This window comes from Podarcis liolepis, assembly GCF_965112155.1.
Source record: "Podarcis liolepis genome assembly, chromosome: 10".
In the NCBI taxonomy this organism is placed as follows: Eukaryota; Metazoa; Chordata; class Lepidosauria; order Squamata; family Lacertidae; genus Podarcis; species Podarcis liolepis.
Window position 1 is genome coordinate 73,062,776 of NC_139562.1, and position 21,360 is coordinate 73,084,135.

Sequence of the window (21,360 nt, forward strand, 5' to 3'; positions counted from 1 at the left end):
GTACTTTGTAGGAGGACCCTCGTCCCTGCAGTGCAAACTAGTTTCATAGAATCATAGGATCTTCGAGTTGGAATGAACCCCAGGGGTCATCTCGCCCAACCCCCTGCAATGCAGGAATCCAAGCTGAAACATCCATGACAGATGATCATCCAACCTCTGCTTAAAAACCTCCAAGAAAGGAGAGTCCACTACCACCCAACTCCCTCAGTCGTTCCATCTAAGGCTTGGTTTTCAGAACTTGTATCATCTTGGTCACCCTCCTCTGCACACGTTGCGGCTTGTCAGTATCCTTGGATGCAGCTCATCTGAATTCATATAAAGTAGCCAGGTGTTCCCTTACCACTCTTTCCTCATCTTGTGCTGCAACTTTATCCTTACATTATTTATTCTGCTATCACCAGGTTGGGCACTGATTCCTTTTGGGTGAAGACAGAGGCAAAGTGTTGAATATTTCCACCCTCTGTCACCAAATAGCATTTCTCTGTCTTCTCCACATAGAGGACCTATTACTTGCTTGTTCTTCCCCTTGCTTCAAGCTTACCCAATAAATCTTTTTTTTTTTAACCTCTCTTGCAATCCTGAGCTCATTCTGAGCTTTAGCCAGCAGGCTACTTGTGATTTCCCCTTTCTTCCATTTCTTATACATGCCCTTTGTAACTCTCAGCTCATCTGTAAGCTCCTTATTGCAGCCATACTGATTTCCACTTTTCTTTCTTGTGGGAATTGTCTGCATTTGGGCCTTCAGTATTTCTCCTTTTAGAAACTCCCATCTTCTCTTTGAGTAATTTTGACCATGGGATCTCACTCAGTAGCTCCTTAAGCTTTTTGAAATTGGCCTTCTTAAAGTCCAGAGTGCATGTCCAACTACACTCAGCTTTTCCTTGCCTCTGAATCATGAAACCCAGGAGAACACGATCACTTCCTCCCAAGTTTCTGAGTACTTCCACATAATTGATCAGTTCCTCCCTATTGGTGAGGATCGGGTCCAAGATAGATGATCCCCTGGTTGTTCCTTCCACCCTCTGGGAAACGAAATTGTCAGCGAGGCAATGGAGGAATTTGTCAGAACTTACATTCTTGGCAGAGTTTGAGTCCTAACAGATATCGGGGAAGTTGAAGTCCCCTATGATTACTATTTCTCTCTTCTTTGAATGTTTGGTAATCTGCTCTAGGAAGGCATCATCCAAGTCTTCAGTCTGGCTTGGTGGTCTATAGCAGACATTCACAGTAAGGTCACTGTTGTTTCTCTCTCTTACAATTTTTACCCATATACTCTCAATCTGCTTTTCATGCTCCAGGTCATGGATTTCTTCACAAGTGTACACATCCTTTACATATAATGCTACTCCTTCCTTCCTGTTTTGTCTATTTCTTTTTCTACATCCCAGTCATGAATCTTATCCCACCAGGTTTCAGTAATGCCTATCAGGTTGCATTTGCCACCCTGTACTAAAAGCTCTAATTCGTCTTGCTAGTTTTCCATACTGTGTGCATTTGTGTAGAGACAACTGAAGCAATGAGTCCTTCCCTCCAGCTGCTTCCTTCTTGTGGTTTCTTGCCCTTTAGTGGGTTTCTGGAGCATTACCTCAGTTTCCTGTGCACCAATCAAGCTGTTATCCCAAGTACCAGGTCTGTCATCTGTAATGTTGTTTCCCTCCCTCTCAAGATCTAGTTTAAAGCTCTGCTGATCAGATTCATGAGACTCTTAGCAAACACATATTTGCCAAAAACTGTGATATGCAGCCCATCTCTTGCCAGAAGTCCTTCCTCAAGGAAGTGGAGACCATGCTCCAAGAAGCCAAACCATTCCTGACATCACTACCTGTGCAGCCAGTTGTCTCCCTCCAGTATTTTCTTCTCTCTTCCTGGGCCACGACCTTCCACAGGAAGGAGTGATGAAAAGACCACCTGTGCCCCGAGGCTCTTCAGCTTCCTGCCCAGAGTCTCATAATTCCATGCTACACATTGAAGGCTGTCTGTGGCGGTATTATTTGTATCCATATGAATCAGAAGGAAGGGGTAGTGGTCAGTGGGCTTTGTAAGACTTTATAAGACTTCTCTGTCATATTGTGAATCTTTGCACCTTTCACAGCCACCTTGGTGCGTTCTAAGGCCATCAACTCCTGTGAACTGCCCTGAGATCTTTCGATGAAGAACTGTAGATAATAATGATGGTGATGATAATGATAATGATAATAATAATAAAATTAGTAATAGCAGCTCCTCTGGCCCAGAATCAGTGTCCAAGGTGAGAGCATGGAAGTGATTTTGCAGCTCCAGTGACAAAGCGTGGTTTGTGACTTTCCTACTTCTGTGCGTCACATTCCTCCAGGGGTTTGTCTCTTGCAATGAGCTATCTTCCTGCTCCCTACGGACATCCCACCTTTGCTGCCGTTCCAGCACAGTCCTCTCAGCTCTATTGAGAAACTCTGCGTCTTATCCTATAGCTCTGTGTGGCTTGGTGGGCCTCAAGTTGCTATACCTTCTCTTCCAGCAAGGCAACCAGCTTGCACTTTCTACAAGTGAAATAAACCATATAATATCATAATGAATCTCTTCACTGAGCAGTTACTTTCCTTTTCCTTTCTCTGACTGTGAGAAAGTTCAGAGTGTGATTCCTTGGCTCATCCCTTGAGGTATTCTGAGGGCACCAGCACAACAGAGCCATTCAGGTGGACTAGCACGTTCTGAATGTGTCAAGTGCAGAAATCTCTGTGTGATAAGAGAGCAGTGGATCGTTTCTGCTCTTCCTGTGCAGTGAAATACTTTGACACACAGACATAACAGTTGGGCTTTGTTATCAGAAGAATGTTGAAAGCAGCCCTGACATTCCTTCATGAGCTCATAAACTAGCCAGGAAGTCAAGAAATGTTCTACTGCTGTAGATCTTCTCTTGTTTGGTAACCTTTTTTTCTGCTGTGCAACATAATAAAATAGCGGTGATGTGTTAGTTTTATATACCTATGTTTATTTTTTGTAAGGGAGCATTTAAACATTTCACCACCACCGACCTGTGGTCTGAAGTCAATGTTGATTCATCATCAGAAACATCACTTTGCACTGCTGATTACGTACCTGTTTTCTAATGTGATCCAATGGCAACATCTTTCTGTGTTCTTGGGGGTATTACAGATCCTATAAAATATACTTGTGCATTATTTTAAAACATTATACATCACTGCTGATTATTGGTTCCTCTACCCCTGTTTTCCATCCAAACTTATTTAGCTGATAAGGTGCCTCACTTTTCAGGTGCATGTAATCAAACCACCTCACCTTGCTCCACCTTGTTCCTTCCAATCCAGATATACCACTATGCTTATAAGTTTTGTGTGAGCTTGCGTTCAAATCTGAAACTAAGAGACATGAGTTCAAGTCATAGCCCAGCTACAGATTTTTTTTTTTTGAAGTGCTTATGGCTCCTCAACAGTAAAGTAGGAATAATAGCAATTTACCACTTGAAAAAGGATATGTATCAAATTGGCCATTATCACAAGTGATAGTTGCTTGAAAATCCCAATGATAATTGTCAGGGGAACTTCCAACTCAGACCCCGCAGGGTCTTGATTTGGCCCATGACGCCATTTTTCTTCCCAACGATGAACCTGCAAAAGAGCAAATGGTGAGGTGACAGAACTTGAATTCAATGCCTTTTAAATTTGGAGGAAAATGCAAGCCCTGATGGGATTGGTTCCACATTGCAGGGCATTGTAGAGCATCTTTGTCTGATCTACCTCTCATGGTTGTTTTGAGATTAAACCTCCATTCCCTGACCTGAGCCCTTTGGAGGAAAAGTAGTATGCAAATGAATTATGGAACTAAATAATCAGGGCTGCAATGTGCTGTTAGTGAACTGCTAGTGCAGACGTAATCAGCATTGCCCATAGGTTCTCTCTGGCTGTTCCCTTTTCTCCTCGCTCCCATCCCTTGCTTGCTTGCGTTCTCTAGATGAGTGGGTGCCCCTTAATGGCCATGCTGGCTGAGACTGGTGGGAGTTGTACTCCTAAACAGCTGGAAGGTACCAGGATGGAGATGGCTGCTCTGTGGACCTGGAAGTAGTCGAAGGCTAGATCCGCCATCGCCTGACACACCCTTATCGCAGTACAGCCACAAAGACAATGAGGTAGCCACAGTGGGGTTGCCTTGTGCCTTCCCATTTAGGCAATGCAAGATCCCCTGGCCTCTTTCATGAACTCCTTTCTCACACAGGAGAAACCCCTCTTCTTGGGTCTGAGTCCGTGTGTGCCATTCAGTAACAGCTGTTAGGGCGAGTTACTCTGTTCTGTTTTCTCTGTCCAACCTTTTCTTTCTGCCATTGCCAGGGAGTGAGAATCCTTTGCTATGACAGCGTTTGGAGCCGTGCAGACTTCAGCACATTAACAGCAGCTTGTGGTATTTTGCCAAGCCTGTGCCTTAAGCATCCACTGAAACTTTCTTTCTTTCTTTGTCCTGTTTTCCTAGATGACAGAGGGCCGCCGGTGTCAAGTGCACCTTCTTGATGACAGGAAGCTGGAACTCCTTGTGCAGGTAATAAATTGCATCTGCAGTTTTGAATTCTTGCCACAGCACTCAGTTTTTGCTCCATACAGCAGAAGAGGTTTTTAATTTAATTAATGGAATCTCAGTTAGTCGGCTTCCTTATGGGTTTTGATCCTCTCTCATTTGACAAGCTAAGCAGGATCAGGATGGATCAGGGCAGGAGACCTAGAAGGTAAATCCCAAGATTCAGCAGCCAGAGGGTGCCTCTCATGCTCCCCCACTCCCAAAAAGGGGGGGATTCCTATGTTTCAATGCCATGGTAGAGTATCACTTTCAGGTGACAAACTGAAATAGTGACTAATCTCACAGAACTCCTTTTTGTGTTGCCTGGCAGCACCACCCCTCACGTCCTGACCTAGTTCAGCTCCATCAGTGCCTCTGCAGCCCTTGCTGCTTGCTGTCTACTGGCAGACTAAAGCTTTAATGTCCTGAAGCTTCAGCGTTAAGTAGCTGCCATGCACTGCCTCTGAGATGACGGGGCTTCTGTGGGTGAGTGATGTGACCTACATATATGTTGGCCTCACGTCACGTTGAATTTATAGCATAGATGTTGAGGCACAAGCGGTTTATGGCAATGATAGAATGTCAAGCCAGCTTGATGGTTTGCTTACTATATTTACAGACATTTGTCCCCTCTACAAATTTTAAATTAAAAAAAAAATCAACAGCCTTTAAAACAAGCATATTACAAAATGAAGCCATTTTAAAATATTAAGACAATGATATTAATGATATTAAGACACACGCATGCACACAAAACAATAAAAAAGGTTAACAGGCCAAAGGCTTGTGAGAATAAAAAGGATTTTGTTACATTTTTCTAAAACCATATATAGAAAGTCAGCATCTCAGGGAAAGGGGCTAGGTTAAAAGCTTTTCTGTGGCATGTCAGTTATCTATATGCAGATAATATTCTGGGTTAGAGGAGCTGGATTCAGTCATGGGGAGAGGAATGGGCTATTCACTCCTACCTCTCCCACTCGCCATGCTGATGGTGAGAGGCGGAAGCGGGGTCTGGCCAGCTCCTTCTCCTGCTGCTGCTGCTGCTGCTGCTGTGGATGGGCAGGAAGGTTGAAGCAGCCTCCTGCTGGTGGCAGGGCCCCGTGTGGGAGTGGAGCTGCTGGCCATTGAAGCCGCCATGTTCAGCTCTTGCCCGGCTCCTCCCAATGTCATGATGTCATGCACAGCGTTGCCCACCCACCCCCGTCCTCGCAAGCTGGCACCTTTGCATCAGGGACAGGCTGGCGGGAGTGGTTATGCATTTGGGGAATGTCTGGGGGAGGTGAATGAGTGAGTGGTTCTGAGGTGTTCAAAGGTGAGGAGAAGCCAGGAGCAGCCAACGTCTGTACTCTGGAGGATGCAGTGCGCTGCCAGTCAGCAGTTCAGAGGTGGAAGCATATTTTGTCATCCAGCCAGACCCCTCAACAGGATGCCAGATTCGGTCATAAATTGGCAGCATCCTAGTGTAAGAGCTTTGCAGGCATTTATTACATTCAGCTTTCCCTCCCAGCCCATTTTGCTTTCAAAACAACCCTGTGAGCTGCTTTACACTATGACACTCTGACAATGTTGAGGTTTGGTAATTGTTCATTTACAATTTTTATACGATACTCAATACCAAAGATTGTGGGGGGATTATAGTAACAGCAAAACAGTAAAATACAACCACAAATAATAAAATATAAGTCAGAGAATAAAATCAACCCTTTGGCCCTCCATTTGTTGCTGAACTTCAACACCCATCAGTTCTAGCAAGCATGGCCAGTGGCCAGGAGTGATGGAGTTGCAGTTCAGCAACATCGAAAAGGCCTGAATCGGGCCCTTTCACCAGTTGCCACGCATTCACCTCATGATTAAAAATGTGAGCTTTGAGGTGAAAACTGTAAAGGTATGAGCACTCTCCTCACACTGGGGGGGGGGGTGGGGAGAGAGGGAGCATGATTCTAAAGTGGCAAACCAAGCAGCAGGAGGCATGCCAACAACAAATGATTCCATCGCTGCGGGGCTGTAGAATCCAACAGCCTTGAGTAAGTCTCTTCAAGGCCGCATTAGGACCTTTACTCCCTGCCCCATGGGTCCCACTGCCTCTGCGCAGCAGCTCATCAGGTCATGTTGTGTAGTAAATAATTTGTTTCTTTGGTCAAAGCAAATTCCAGTTTATTACCCTGTCTAAACCTTCCATTATTGGGCAGGGTGATTCAGTGGGTGGTCACTGAACAACTCTAGGCGTGTGGAGGATGCGAACCATTTGGATCACTTTCAGTCAGGATTCAGGCCCCATTATGAGACTAAAACCACCATGGTTGTGCTGGTCGGTGGTCTCTGGTGGACTAGGGACAGAGGTGAAAGCCGTTTCCTCCTTCTGCTGAATCTCAGCAGCTTTTGATATCATCAGTGATATCAGTGGTCAACCATGGCATCCTTCTGGACTGTTTAGAGGAGTTGGGAATTGGGGGCACTTCATGCAGTACTTCCGCTCCTTCCTCCTGGGCCATGTCCAGAAAGGAATGGTGGGAGGTGGGTGTTTGGACCCCTGGACACTCACTTGTGGGGTGCCTCAGGGCTCTGTCTTCTCCCTCATGCTTTTTAACATCTATATGAAGCTGCTGGGAGAGATCATCAGGCAATTGTTTTTAAGATGGTTCAAAATGATATGCTGGAGGCATGTTTGCTTTTGTACACAGGTTTCCTTTGCCCTCCCTGTCAGGTCAAAGAGGTCTTGTAGGGCTCTGAAGCGCCATTTAGGGGGGGAAACACATCAAAATCTATTTGACCAAAGATAATGTTAGGATGAGCGTTCAGCCCATGATCAAGGATGCCTGCATTGTATTAGGCCTAGTTCAGACACAACCAAGGGGTAGCCCACGAACCTCAACTGTCGCAGAATTTAACAACAACAACAACAACAACAACAATTTATTATTTATACCCCACCCATCTGGCCGGGTTTCCCCAGCCACTCTGGGCGGCTTCCAACAAAATATTAAAATACAATAGTCCGTCAAACATTAAAAGCTTCCCTAAACAGGGCTGCCTTCAGATGTCTTCTAAAAGTCTGCTAGTTGTTTTTCTCTTTGACATCTGGTGGGAGGGCGTTCCACAGGGCGGGTGCCACTACCAAGAAGACCCTCTGCCTTGTTCCCTGTAACTTGGCTTCTCATGAGGGAACCGCCAGAAGGCCATCGGTGCTGGACCTCTGTGTCTGGGTGGAACGATGTGGGTGGAGACGCTCTTTCAGGTATACTGGACCGAGGTCGTTTAGGGCTTTAAAGGTCAGCACCAACACTTTGAATTGTGCCCGGAAACAACCGGGGTTGTGCAACAGATTTTGAAAGCACAGAGCTCCCATTAGATTTGGATATCACCCATTATGTTTCCAGACTTACATCTTTGTGTTATAGGCTTTGTGCTATAGGCAGAGTTTCTGGCACATCTTACAAACAGTCCTGTTTTTTTTCTTTGGCCAACAGTTTTTAGGAAGGGAGACTGTGCAGGAGGAAATAATAATAATAATAATTCTAGTTCTTTTTATTTGCAGAGCACAGAATATGAACATTATACATGCACCTTAGCAGTCATTTTAACACTGGTAAGATAGACCAGTATTCCATCTGCATGGCACCGATACTGCAACATGGGAACATGCGTGCATCTAGTTCAGTATCCTCTACGCTGACTGGCAGCAGCTCTCCAGGATTTCAGACGGGGAACACTGGTAGCCCCACCTGGAGATGCCAGGGATTGAGCCTGGAACCTTCTGCATGCAAAGCAGATTTGGTACCTTAGAGCTACAGCCGAGGGATAGTGAAAGGTTCTTATACGATTAAGCAGTAAAGTTGAACTGGGGGGTTATGATGCTGTTGTGCACTAGGCTGCTTTAGCTGCCACGAAGTCTCTAAAGGGTTAATCAGAAGGTTTAGAAAATGGCTTTTTAAAGAAAACACTGCTCTGTGCAGCTAGAAACAGGAAATGAAACACAGGCACTTTAATTACTCTGGCATTTTTGGGGTGAGCAGGGTTGCATGTTAGTCTCATTCTAGCAAAAGAGGAAGAAGATGAATAGGAGCCTTTTGAAAGTGATTTGAATCACAGGAAACGCATTTCAGGACCGCTTTGTGTTGTACAGATGGCTCAGCAAGGTTATTTCAAAACCAAAAGAGGCAGCAGAAAATAATCTGAAGAGGTTTTTAAAAAAAGAAAAAAAAGAAAAGAAAAATTAAGGAGGCATTTTTTATGTTCACGATCTTTATGTCAATACTGGACTGTACTTTATAGGCTAGTTTGACTGAAGAGCAGGGTTTTTTAATTATTATTATTTGTAATAATTTTTTATTAGATTTTCCACAATGATAACACAAACCACAAAGCAAAATGATACACAAAAACAGAAAAAAAGAAAAAAGGGAACAATAAACAGATAAATAATAACAACAATCTTAATTCTTCACAAATCCAACCTTTTAAACATCTTGGTTGACTTCCTCAAATCCCTCCCTTCTGAGTTTCCTTGTAATTAAAAGTAACAGCTTTCCAATATCATTATTAAACTAAAACAATTTCCAATTATAGTCCATCTTATTCACTTCTCTTAACATTCTAAATCCCATTTATTTAATTATAACTTAGTTTAATCCTAGGCCTATTTGTTTCTAATTTTTTATCTTACAAAATTTATTCAAATAGTCCTTAAATTTCCTCCAGTCCTCTTGAAACTCCTCTTCTTTCTGGTCACGGATTCTTCCAGTCAGGTCAGCTAGCTCCGAAAAGTCCATCATCTTCATCTGCCAATCTTCCACTGTTGGTAGTTCTTGTGTTTTCCAATTTTTTGCAAGTAATATTCGGGCGGCCATTGTGGCATACAAAAATAATTTAACATCTTTCTTGGGCAATTCCGAACCTGTTATTCCAAGAAGAAAGGTCTCTGGTTTCTTAATAAATGTATATTTCAACATTTTTTTCAATTCATTATAAATCTTCTCCCAGAAGTCTTTCATGTTGGGACAAGTCCACCACATATGGAAAAAAGTACCTTCTTTTTCTTTACAATTCCAACAAAGGTTATCACTATTGTGATAAATCTTTGCTAGTCTTACAGGGGTCAAGTACCATCTATACATCATCTTCATAATGTTTTCCTTTAACATTGTACATGCAGTAAGCTTAACCCCTTTCCTCCATAGCCTCTCCCAATCCTCCATCATTATGTTATGTCCCACATCTCTTGCCCAATCAATCATAACCGATTTAACTTGTTCATCCTTTGTATGCCACTCCAACAACAAATTATACATTTTAGACATATTCTTATCATTAGTATCTAACAACTCCGTTTCCAATTTGGTTTTTTCTGTTGCAAAACCATTTCTCTTATCCATCTTATATAATTCATTAATTTGATAATATTGCAACCAATTCATTCTATCTTTAATTTGTTCAAATGTTTTTAATTTAAAACCTTCCTGATCCTCTAACAACAAATCTGAGTACCTCAACCATTTGTTTTCCATATTTAATTGAGGGGGGGGGCTGTGCTTCCATTGGCAAAATCCATTTTGGTATTTTTCTTACTAAGAGATCTTTATATTTAGTCCATACATTGTATAACGCCTTTCTAATTACATGATTCTTAAAACCACTGTGGGCCTTTATCTTGTCATACCATAGATATGCATGCCATCCAAATCGATTATCCAGTCCCTCCAAATCTAACACATCATCATTCTCTAATTGAATCCAATCCTTGATCCAGCAGAAGGCAGCAGCTTCAAAGTATATCTTCAGGTCTGGTAGGGGAAAAAACCCTCTTTCTTTTATATCTGTAAGTAATTTATATTTAATTCTAGGGTTTTTCCCCTGCCAGATAAATTTGGACAATGCCTTCTGCCATTCTTTAAAACATTTAACATTTTCAATGATTGGTAGAGCTTGAAATAAAAACAACATCTTCAGCAATACATTCATCTTAACCACCAATATTCGGCCCATCAATGAAAGTTTTAGGTTTGACCATATCTCAAGATCTCTCTTGATTTCATTCCATAATTTTTCATAGTTATCTTTATAGAGATTCAAATTCTTTACCGATAAATTCACACCTAAATATTTAACTTTTTTCACAGAAACAAGGCCTGTCCTTTCAAAAAGGGTTTTTCTTTCCTCATTATCTATTTTTTCCCCCTAAAACTTTGGTTTTGCTCTTGTTTAATTTAAATCCTGCCACCTGCCCAAACTCTTGAATCAGCTCCAGTGCTTTTACTGCACTGGTTTCTGGATCTTGTAAAGTTAAAACCAAGTCATCAGCAAAGGCTTTCAATTTATATTGCTTGGAACCTACTACAATGCCTTTAACCTCCTCCTCTTTCCTCAACATGTTTAGCAAAACCTCCAGAACAGAAATAAATAGCAGAGGGGGAAACGGGCACCCTTGCCTGGTTCCTTTCTCAATTCTGATTTCCTCTGAGACCACATTATTAACTATGATTTTTGCTTATTGCTCAAAATAGATCACATTAATACCATTTAAAAATTCCTGGCCAACCTCAATTCTTTTTAGGTTTTTCATTATAAATAACCAAGAAACATTATCAAAGGCCTTTTCAGCATCAATAAACATTAACATTGCTTTGCAATTTCTTTTCGCTTCCAACCTTTCTAATATATCAATTATATTTCTAATGTTATCTTTCATATGTCTCCCAGGCAGAAATCCTGCCTGGTCCTTATGTATATAATCTGATAGAACCTTTTTTAATCTATTGGCCAAAATATCTGCAAAGATTTTATAGTCCACATTAAGTAATGAGATTGGTCTATAGTTTTTTACATCAGATCTATCTTGATCTGTTTTTGGGATCAGAGTAATAAATGCATCTTTCCAGGTTTCGGGAGCTTTGTCCCCTCTTAGAATCTTATTGCACACATCTGCCAACGGTTGAATTAACCAATCTTTCAATATTTTATAGTATTTTGCAGAAAGACCATCTGGTTCCGGGGCTTTGCCTAACTGCATCTTATTTATTGCCATCTCAACCTCCTGTCTTGTAATCATGCCATTTAGTAGGAACCTTTTATCCTCGGGAATTTTCTGCATCTCGTTTGCCTCAAGAAATTGCTCAATTTTATCCTTATCTTCTTTACCTTTTTTATACAGCTGTTTAAAGTATTTCTGAAAACATTTTCTTATATCTGCAGGGTTTTCCATAGATTTTCCATCAGATACAATATTTGTAATAGTACTTTGCTTCTGTCTCTTTTTTAATTGCCAAGCCAACAATTGCCCACATTTATTTGCAGATTCAAAATTTCTCTGTTTCATCATTTTAATTTTCCATTCTATTTCCTGGTTAATAATTTGAGAAAATTGGATCTGCAACGCTTTAATTTCTTTTGGAATCTGTTGACTCTTTGGCATTGATCTTAAACTCTTCTCTTTGTCTTTTATTTGAGACAGAATTTTCTCTTTTTTCGCATTCTGTATTGAAGAGGAGGTTTGGATGATGACACACCATAATTTATAGAGTGTTTGTACCTCACTCTTCAGGCCCAAAGTCTCCCAGAACAACTTAAATACAACAAATTAAAATGGGGGGTGGGCAGCATCAGGGCCAGTGACCAAATGCGACCCCAAGGCCAGTTTTCCCTTTTGCAAATTTCCTTTTATTCACGATCAGCTGCATGCAGTTTTCTGACTGTGGTGGATTATGAATTTATCTGAACTCATCTGAGCTTGCCCTTGGAAAGTCTTCTTCAAAAACCACGTGTTGCCTTGACACCAGAGCTCAGGCATGGGAAAGAGAAATCATGACTATTAGTGCACTTAGAAATTTATATGGAAGAATTATCCAAAAACTGGAAGGTGTTTATAGACCTGGGAGCAGAATAAAGAACTATGAAAAATGTATCTTTTCAAATTGACTGAGGTCCAAATAATGAATGAAATTTTTAGCATCTAGCAAAACCAAACTTCCTCATGTCACCCTAATTTGTGAAATAAGAACTGTGAAATGGGAAGGGAAAAATTAAACTGATATATTTATTACTCCCCCCTTTATATTTTTGCATATGTTGATAACCGTTCATCATGTTACTTGATTCCTTGAACATCTATATAGCATATACTACTGAGAGCCAAACTACATGTTAAATTAATTACTTAAATTTGGTGCTGTTTTTTAAATAGCAACCACAGGGGCCCTGAACAGGATTGGGGCTGCAGCATACACAGAGGAGTTGTAAAAACAAGCCCATGCCTTTCCCAGCTACCATTTGCTTTAATAATTGCCAAAGGACAATGCTTTAAAAACAACAACAACGAATGGGATTGGAGATTTATTGATGACATTACGGAGAACCCGACCAATCAGCACAGTTTACAACCAAATTCTGTTTCAAATGTGCAGGGCCATTAATTTTTTTCAGAGTTTGACCCAGGGGTGCAGTATGTTTGAGTGGAATTCCACCTCCCAAGTACTAAAGTCACAAGTGACATTTGAGCTGAATGTGGAGGGAGCCCTTCCCGGGGGGGGGGGGGTTGCTGCCCTAAAAATATTGTATTTGCCTTTAGCCTTATTCTGCACATTTGTTGTTTTTGCTTGGTGACCTTTTTGTGCAGTGACTAGGTTTTTTTTTTTTTCATTCATTCATTTTTTTCCTTGAAAAGCAGCAAACTGCTTCTTTTTGGGATCTCCACCCCTGCCTCTCGTATTCTTTTTGTTCCTGCTGGATTCACATTTTGTTTGCAACAGTGTGTTTTTAAGGAAAATGTTTGACTGTGTTCTCTTAATCATTTCCAGACAGTGAATTTATTCAAATCATTCCCCTGCTTTGGACTCATTTTTGCATTAGGTTTTGTTTTTGTTTTTTTGCATTGTTTCTGCGTTTCCATTCCCATTAGGCCTTTGCACATGAAAGGCTTGTCTAGCAACCAAGTTTTTCTTCTCTTTATCTTCGTGGTATTGCATAAGTGGTTTTTCATTTCTTTTCAAGTCAGCTTTATAAAACCTTTATAAACATGCGCATCCCCTCCAACATTTCTCTGATGAAAACAGGGACATCCTATTCAACAACAGCAATTTTATTATTTATAACCTGCCCATTTTAATGGGTTGCCCCAGCCACTCAAGGTGGCTTCCAACATATATAAAAACATAATAAAACATTAAATATTTGAAAACTTCCCAGCCTGGCCTCTCTCTCCTCTGCACCTGTTCTCTCTCTCTGCAGCGTCTCCTGCCAGAGACTCTTGTCTCCTGGCTGCACAGTCTCCCCCAGTTCACTGGTTCCTCCTTCCAAGTCAATCTCCAACCTCCTTCTCCCGATGCCCCCTCATCTGCACTGAGCCAGCGCTCCTCAGTGTCCAGTCAGTCCCTGACACCTGTCTCTCAAGTTGTAGGAAAGGGAGGGAGCAGCATTAGTACTCCCCAAAAGCAAACATCCCCTGGGAGCCTCTTAGGCAAGCGCCATAACCTCAGACCTATGTCTCTCAGCTCAGCATGTGGGTCAGTGCTGTAGGGCAGTGATCACCAGCTGACAAATGCCCTCTGAGGAAGCATCTTCAGCTGTGGTATTAACAAAAGGTAAGAGAAGAGTGCCATCTCCACACTTGATTGCTGTAAATAAATGAATATTGCTAAAATGGGAAGTGGCTGATAAAGATAATCAAACAGGGGGGCATTTCTTTTTGAAAGACAAGACAGTTATATTCAACCAAGCAAAATTGACTGAGTAATGTGTAAAAGTAGAAGCATAGAGTCGCCATGAGCTGGCTATAACATATTTTGGGGTGGAGAGTATGGCGGAGAATGCTGTGCCTAGTGACAAACCAGGCAAAGAATCTTTGTGCGCACAAAGGTCATTTCAGTCAGATAGCTCCAGGGAAATGAATGCCACAGCTAAGAAATGCAATGTTGAAAACTAATGAAACCCAGCAGGGCTAACCTGATTCATCCAGATTCCCTTGCTTAAAGTGCCGGTGGGAAAAGAACTTAAGAAGAAGAAAGGAGGGGAGGAAGTAGCATCCCAGAGGAATGTGCCAGCTGCTCCATCGTTGACCTTGCGCCAGGGAAAATGTGCAATAAAGAGAACTTTTGATATTTCAGACAAGTAGAAATATTAACTAGAAGTAGAATATGTATTAGTTTATTTTAGTTTTACACTGCATCTCTTAAATACCCAGCCCATTCACTATTTGCAGTTCTCCTTGATCTTCCTAAGCATTTTCTGCCTGTCTGGTAGTGGTCATTGTTTCTCTAAGAAGGTCACACATCTCTCTAAGTCTTCGCTGCCTGAATCATTTGGCCAGCACAGCCATTCAAATGGTGTGCATGAACTGTGTCATGGGATCGATTATGTGAGGGCAGATCTTACCTGGGGGCCCCTATATATTATTTGAGTTGGCAGCCTTTGATCTTGGAGAGAATCCTCTAAATGTCTCAAAGGCAGTGATAGTCACCTATGTGTTTCTTAAAGCGGGGGTGAGTGGAAGGTAGATTGGGATGTACTGGTAGATATCTAGGTGGCTTGCAGTAGATTGGTAAGGATTTCTGACTCCTAATTGTTTATGACTGGCAGTAACAAAATGACTCCCCGCTGCCCTAAACTATATTGCCAAAATGTCAAAAGCTTGGAGTAGTGAGGAGTGGATCTTTGTGTAGAAGGATTGTGAGCTCTGTTCAGTTCTGGTACTCAAAACAAACTGCTGGGCTTGGAATTCTTTAATTCTAAGTGTGTGTCTTTTGCGGCAGACTCCAGTGTGTCTTTTGCGGCAGACTCCAGTTACTGGATCTCAAGGTTAAGGAGAAGTGACATCTGGGGAACTCAGATCTCAGGCCTGTTTGCATGCTTGACAGCTAGCACACCTTGCATTAGAGCAGTGGTTGCAGTGGTTCTCAAAGGTGCACCACCTGGTGTGTCAGGAGAGGATGGCAAGTTTGGTGGGAAGATTCAAAGACAAAGAAACATTTATTCATTTCTGTGCAGTATAGTAGAGTATCAACATAACTTTTGGGGGGATATATAGCAGAAAAGAGTATCCATGCCTCTCTTCAAGAGCATTGGCTATTCTTCGACAGTTCTCCATGCCATGTTGTTGTGAACAGGGATTTTCAACTCTAACAAATATAAAAGATCAGAAAAGAGAAAGGTTTATTTGTGTTGAGGAGATGAGAGTTTGTTTGTCTTAAATTAGACCTAATATAAATGAAATTACCTGGCAAAAGCACACACACACCTCGTTGAGTTTGTATACATAGTTAAGATACATAGGTAAAAGGCTGATTTTTTTGTTGGATGTTTTTGTTTGATGTTTTGGGAATGATTTATGGTCTTATGCAGCTGCATTATACGTTTCAGATGGGTGGGGTATAAATTATTATTATTATTATTTCTGGATGTCCCATGATAATATTATAAAGTGGATTATGTTCTATGTTATAACTCAAGCACAGTTAGGAGTTGTTTCTTTTTGTTTTCCAATGTATTTCTTACCAATAAAAAATTCAGTGTGGCACAAGCAAATTTTTATTCTGAAGCTGTGGCCCAGAGAAAAAAGTTTGAGAACCACTCCATGAGAGAAAGAGGCAAAGACTACAGCTCTTTACATGCCTGAAAATGAAGTTTCAAGGAGGAATGCAGCCAATATGCCCACCCGGCAGCCTGCCTTTACGGCCTTAGAGCTGTTCCCACCATTCACAAGTCGTGCTTTTAATTATTTTTTTCATGTACATGTACTTCTTGGTTAAGCTGTATCAGGCAGAATATAATAAGCCCCAAACAAAGTCTCTGAGAGAACAAAGTAGTCCCACACACCTCCTAGTACTCCCAGAGATAAATGGCGATCCAAGAGCCCCAAGGAAATGAACCTGGAGAGATGCCAAGGCTGAGGCCAGATGCCCAGTCCGCCCCTGGCAAACACACTTCCTATGGAGAGTGTGGAGGTTTCACCTGCTATTTATACTGTGTAGACTTTCTCTCAGTAAAAACAATATCTGAATTTATATGTGAATTTAGTGATAATCAGACCTAGTTACACTTAACTCCCCAATTCATGTTTTCACCATGTTGGATCTTTTGTAATTCCATTTTAAAAAAACAGCTGAGTGTGAGAAGTGAAACACGGCAAATTGACTTGAAATGAAAGTGGAAATAGGATTTCAATATATACACTGTAGGTCTGCTATTACCAAGTGCTTTATAATGTAAAGCCATACATTATACTGGAAGTGCAGCTCTACAGAAAGACAAATGAAATTGGCATTAAGCAGCATGAGAGGTGAGTTTTCAGGCTGAGATACAAAACTTCTGTTCATAATGTGAAATAGTCACTCTTACTAGAAGAATTCCTATTTTGGGTGAAAATAGCAAGGTTGTCTGACAGGAACCTAATTAAAATGCTTGTAAAGTAAATAAATGACTATTCTGGATGCAACCCTCACCCATTCACACAAATATATAGCTTTCCTTTATGCAGATACATGGTTGGCAGAGGTGTGGCGGGGGGGGCAGTCGCCCTGGGTCCATTTTCTGGAGGGGGCGCAACTAGGTGCTCCCACAACAGGCTCTGGTGTGCAAGGAAGCCACCGTGGCAGCTCCCTTGCGCCCAGACGCAGCTCCGCTTCCGCTCTGCTACCGGGTCACATCTGACTCAGGGCAGAGTCGAGAGTCGGCGGCAGAGAGCTGCCCCCCCCCCCTTGGCTGGGATGCCCTGTGCTCTGCTCTGCTGCAGCGGAGAGAGGCTGCCAGCCGTGGCTCCTCCCTCTCCGGGTCAAGCAGAGAGAGGCCGTGGTGCGCAGTGTGCCCAGCTGCAGCACCTCTGCCCCCACAGATGGAGGGAGGCTGCAGTGCACAAGGAAGTTGACCCTCCATTTCTACTAATATTTTATAAATTTCACTGGTTTCCCATTTTGTATTTTCTTTTTTATCTCCCCTTTTATAATTTTTTCCTCAAATTTCAATTTTTTCAAATTTTGTATATTCTTTGCATTTCTTGTTTTCCCTTAAACACTTAAATTACATCATCGTGGCTGGATTGGACTCAATACATTTTATTGGACACAATCCAATTGTTTTAAATTTGCTGTAAGCAATAGAACCAAAATAGTACAACTATTTTGCCAGATAATTTGAGAAGTTCACAGACTCTATGAATATTTGCACCTTTAAGATAAAGACCATGCAGTTGTCAACTACTTTGTTCTACTGGTTGGTAAACTGAAGCATGTGTTCAATTCTCTTCCACTGAAAAAAAGAACTCACACTGATGTGGAAAACTGAATTTAAGACTGGAAAAATGAGAAACTGAGAGAAACCAAAATTGACTGATTCATCCTTCCTTAGTTTTCTGTCTGCGCTTTTGTCCTCATTCTTGGAAGGAATATCTGCTCCTAAGGGGGACTTAGGAAGTTCTGGTTCCTGAATGCGTTTCTCTCTCCTCCATTCTCCAGCTTTTGTCTTCTCCGTGTCCTTCTCTGTCCTCCAGGGACATGTTCATTTTGTTCTCTGTAGAGACTTGTAATTTCACTGTCTGGAAAGCAAAGCGTTATTATGGAGATACAGGAGGATTCCCACCCACCCAACCCCCACCAACCTCTGGAAGAAATGCAGGGCAACATCCACCCTGTAGCATTTGCTCTGCTTGCTGTGATATGACATGTCAGGATGCTTTTATGGTTAGCTTTTCCTAATTGCTTGGACAGAGAAGCTGACTGTTGGCTCAGAATTGGGTCATATTTAAAAATAAGTACAACTTGCATTACCTCATCATGAGGAACAGGACATGTGGTCACTTGTAACTTCTTTTCCCTCTCTTCTTCCGCACAAAGAGCCTTTCAGATAAGCAGGGAACAAACAGATTATCTAATCTGTCTCTACCCATCCAAATGTCTTGTCATCCATCCATCCATCATTCATGCCTTGGGCACCATCATAACATCATTAGGCTGTTGAGCAGACCACTGTAGAAACAGTGGTAAAACAAAAACAAAAACAACTTTTCCCTTAGAGTGACCACAGCACTAGTCTTGACCAGCATCATTACTTAGGGAACTGTACAGATATAATAGAAGGAATGGGAGGTTGGAAGAGAGCGAGAGAGCACTACATTTGCCAAATCCTTTGCCTAGTCCTGGACAAGTCAAGGTAGTGCTAGAATAGACTAGATTCTGGTATCATCAATCTTTCTTCCTCTCTTTCATGCAGGAAACTTTTAAAAATATTTTATGTTAATGGTTTAAAAAAAGTCTATATGGCAGAAGCCCAAAATTATAATAATTCAGGCCCATGTTCCATTAACGTCAGAACTTTCTCCTAAGATGTTACAAAAGCTCAATCTTTGAAATTTGAAACCGCTGTTGTTCAGCAGCAAAATAATAGCTGTTGTTGGGAATTTTCTTTAAGTCAATATTTTTTCATTAATGTCATAAATATATTAGTACCTCTGACAAAATCTAATTCAACAGTCTCAACTTACGTAATGAAACAATTTGCAGAATATTTTTTTCAGGGATGGCGGACTGCCTTCCTTTGTGCTGGAAGTGGTTCTTGGGCTGCCCCATCTGACCTACAATGGCTCTTTCTTGCCTCTCCGCCTTCCCCACATCAATGAATCTTGAAAAAAGCCTGCTACTGGAGTCAACAGGAGACTTTTTTCAAGCATAGTTGTGGTAAGGGAGTCATTTTCAGGTTGGTGAGATGTGTGTCCCCCACCAATCACCCCCTGGGACATTGCAATTAGACTCCAATAGAAGGCTGTTTTTTAAAGCTAAACTAAGTTGGAGTGGGTGGTAGGTAGGAGAAGTCTGTAGTATGCTTCATTTATTGAAGATTTTGCTAAATGAATTACATACGAAATGCGACTGGTAGATTCATTTTCTGTTTCTATTAGAAATGTGTAATTTTTGTTGCTGAACTTGAAAGTGACTCATAATAGCCAAGCATGTTAATTCCATGGCATTGTTGCAAGAAATATGAGCAGAATAAACCAAATTATATTCCCTTTATTTCAGTGGAAGAGAATTGAACACATGCTTCAGTTTACTAATCAGTAGAACTTAAATTACATCATCATGGCTGGATTGGACACAATACATTTTATTGGACACAATCCAATTGTTTTAAATTTGCTGTAAGCAATAGAACCAAAATAGTACAACTATTTTGCCAGATAATTTGAGAAGTTCACAGACTCTATGAATATTTGCACCTTTAAGATAAAGACCATGCAGTTGTCAACTACTTTGCTTGGCTCGAATCTGCATTGTAGTTACAGTGCATTTTAAACCAATGTGCTGATAAACTGTCCAATGTTCCCTGGGTGTTACATGCTTAGGGCTGTAATAGCAAGCCCTGTCCAGCCCAGGAGATGTGCTGTTAATCTAATGCGCCTGTCAGCCTAACATCTTTCCGATGTCTTATTCCTTCAGTGCCGTGCTCTGAAGGCTGTTTCAAAGTAGCATTGATGCCTGTCTGTCAGGCTTAATTCCACCCAGTTTTCTTGTTATTGGGTGCCCTCAAATCCTGTTGCATTTTCTGTCTGTTTTGTGGTGTGTGTGAGAGAGAGTCGGGGGGGAAGAGATATATAATTTATTTTTATTTTCTTAAACAAAATTTCAACTCATCTCTTTTTTCATTCCAATTTAGACTTTGGGGTGTTTGAAGCATCTCATCTTGTTTACTTTCGCCTGCCTGTTGGATCTTTATTAAGGAGGAATGTTATTGCCTTGTGTCCATTCATTTCTCAGTCATGAGGAAAAGCTAAGCCATCACATGGGAATAGATTGCAAGAATTAGGGTCGTGGGACAGCCAGAGGGATGAGAGAGGGAGGGAGGCAGGAATGGCTTGCAAGTGAGAACAGGGTATTCATGGTTTCCAAGAAGAATGTTCTCCTGTGATGTTTAGAAGAACCATCTAGCTGCCTTTGGGGCTAATTTATGTTCCTTCCTTTCAATAGCCATTTTGCTAATGCATGCCATATGTTAATACCTTTCGGCCTTTTGATTTGTGAAGCTGTTGCTATTCCCTTTTCCTCCTGTAACCTAGAAATTTTGGCACAGCCGAGACAGATTTATGCATCCCTCTTAAAATAAATCTCAGAACCAACCTTTCTGGTCGTGACAAAGTATTCCAGGCCTCAGCAGGGCTGCAGCCCATATTCCCAAAGTGTGAATGTGTTTCACAAAGAATGGTCATGTTTCAACCTCCCTGGCTGGTCGCCCAACATGTAGCATAGGGAGTGTGGAGACAGTTTGGAGAAATTGCATCAGTTCACGGCATGGAGAGCTATCTGAGGTTGGAGACAATGGTTTTTCAGGGAATCAAAGGTGGTGTGGCATAGCCATTCATGGAAGCTGCCCCTTAGTTTTTCATCAAGAAACACAAGCACTGACTTTAAATGTATACATTGCCCAAGAATCTTTACATTCATAGTTCCTACAAATGTAACGCATATTGCCAATGATCTTGCCAAAGCTAAGGGATTTTTAGGCCTGTTGACTTTAGTGGAACAGTTAAGCAGACAATTAATTAATTAATTCACTTCATCATTATGAATTCATCATCCTCATTCCTTTCTGAATGTCATATTTTCAGTGAACAGTGTGTGTACCTTTCCTCTGACGTAAGAGCACACATGCCCTAGACTTTGAAATTGTTTTCAAAAGGAGCAAGGAAACATTGTCACTCACAACAAGATTATTTCCCCCCACCATGAAGCAAACTCCCTTTCTTCGTTACTATATTTGCATGGTTCTCAAACCACTAAAGAGAGACTAGGGTAACTCGAGGCCTAAGTTTGTGAAGGGCTTTCTCTCTTGCCAGTTAAACTGTAT

General features: G+C 41.5%; 1 protein-coding gene across 8 annotated transcripts in view; it reads left to right on the forward strand.

Moving 5' to 3' along the window:
• Positions 1–21,360, forward strand: part of FRMD4A (FERM domain containing 4A) — a 412,586-nt gene that overhangs the window by 256,728 nt on the left and 134,498 nt on the right. For all 8 annotated transcript variants that reach the window (XM_083464152.1, XM_083464151.1, XM_083464153.1 and 5 more), the window contains one exon: positions 4,462–4,527. In XM_083464152.1, coding sequence (XP_083320278.1) covers positions 4,462–4,527 — 66 coding nt within the window. The remainder of the gene's footprint in view (positions 1–4,461; positions 4,528–21,360) is intronic.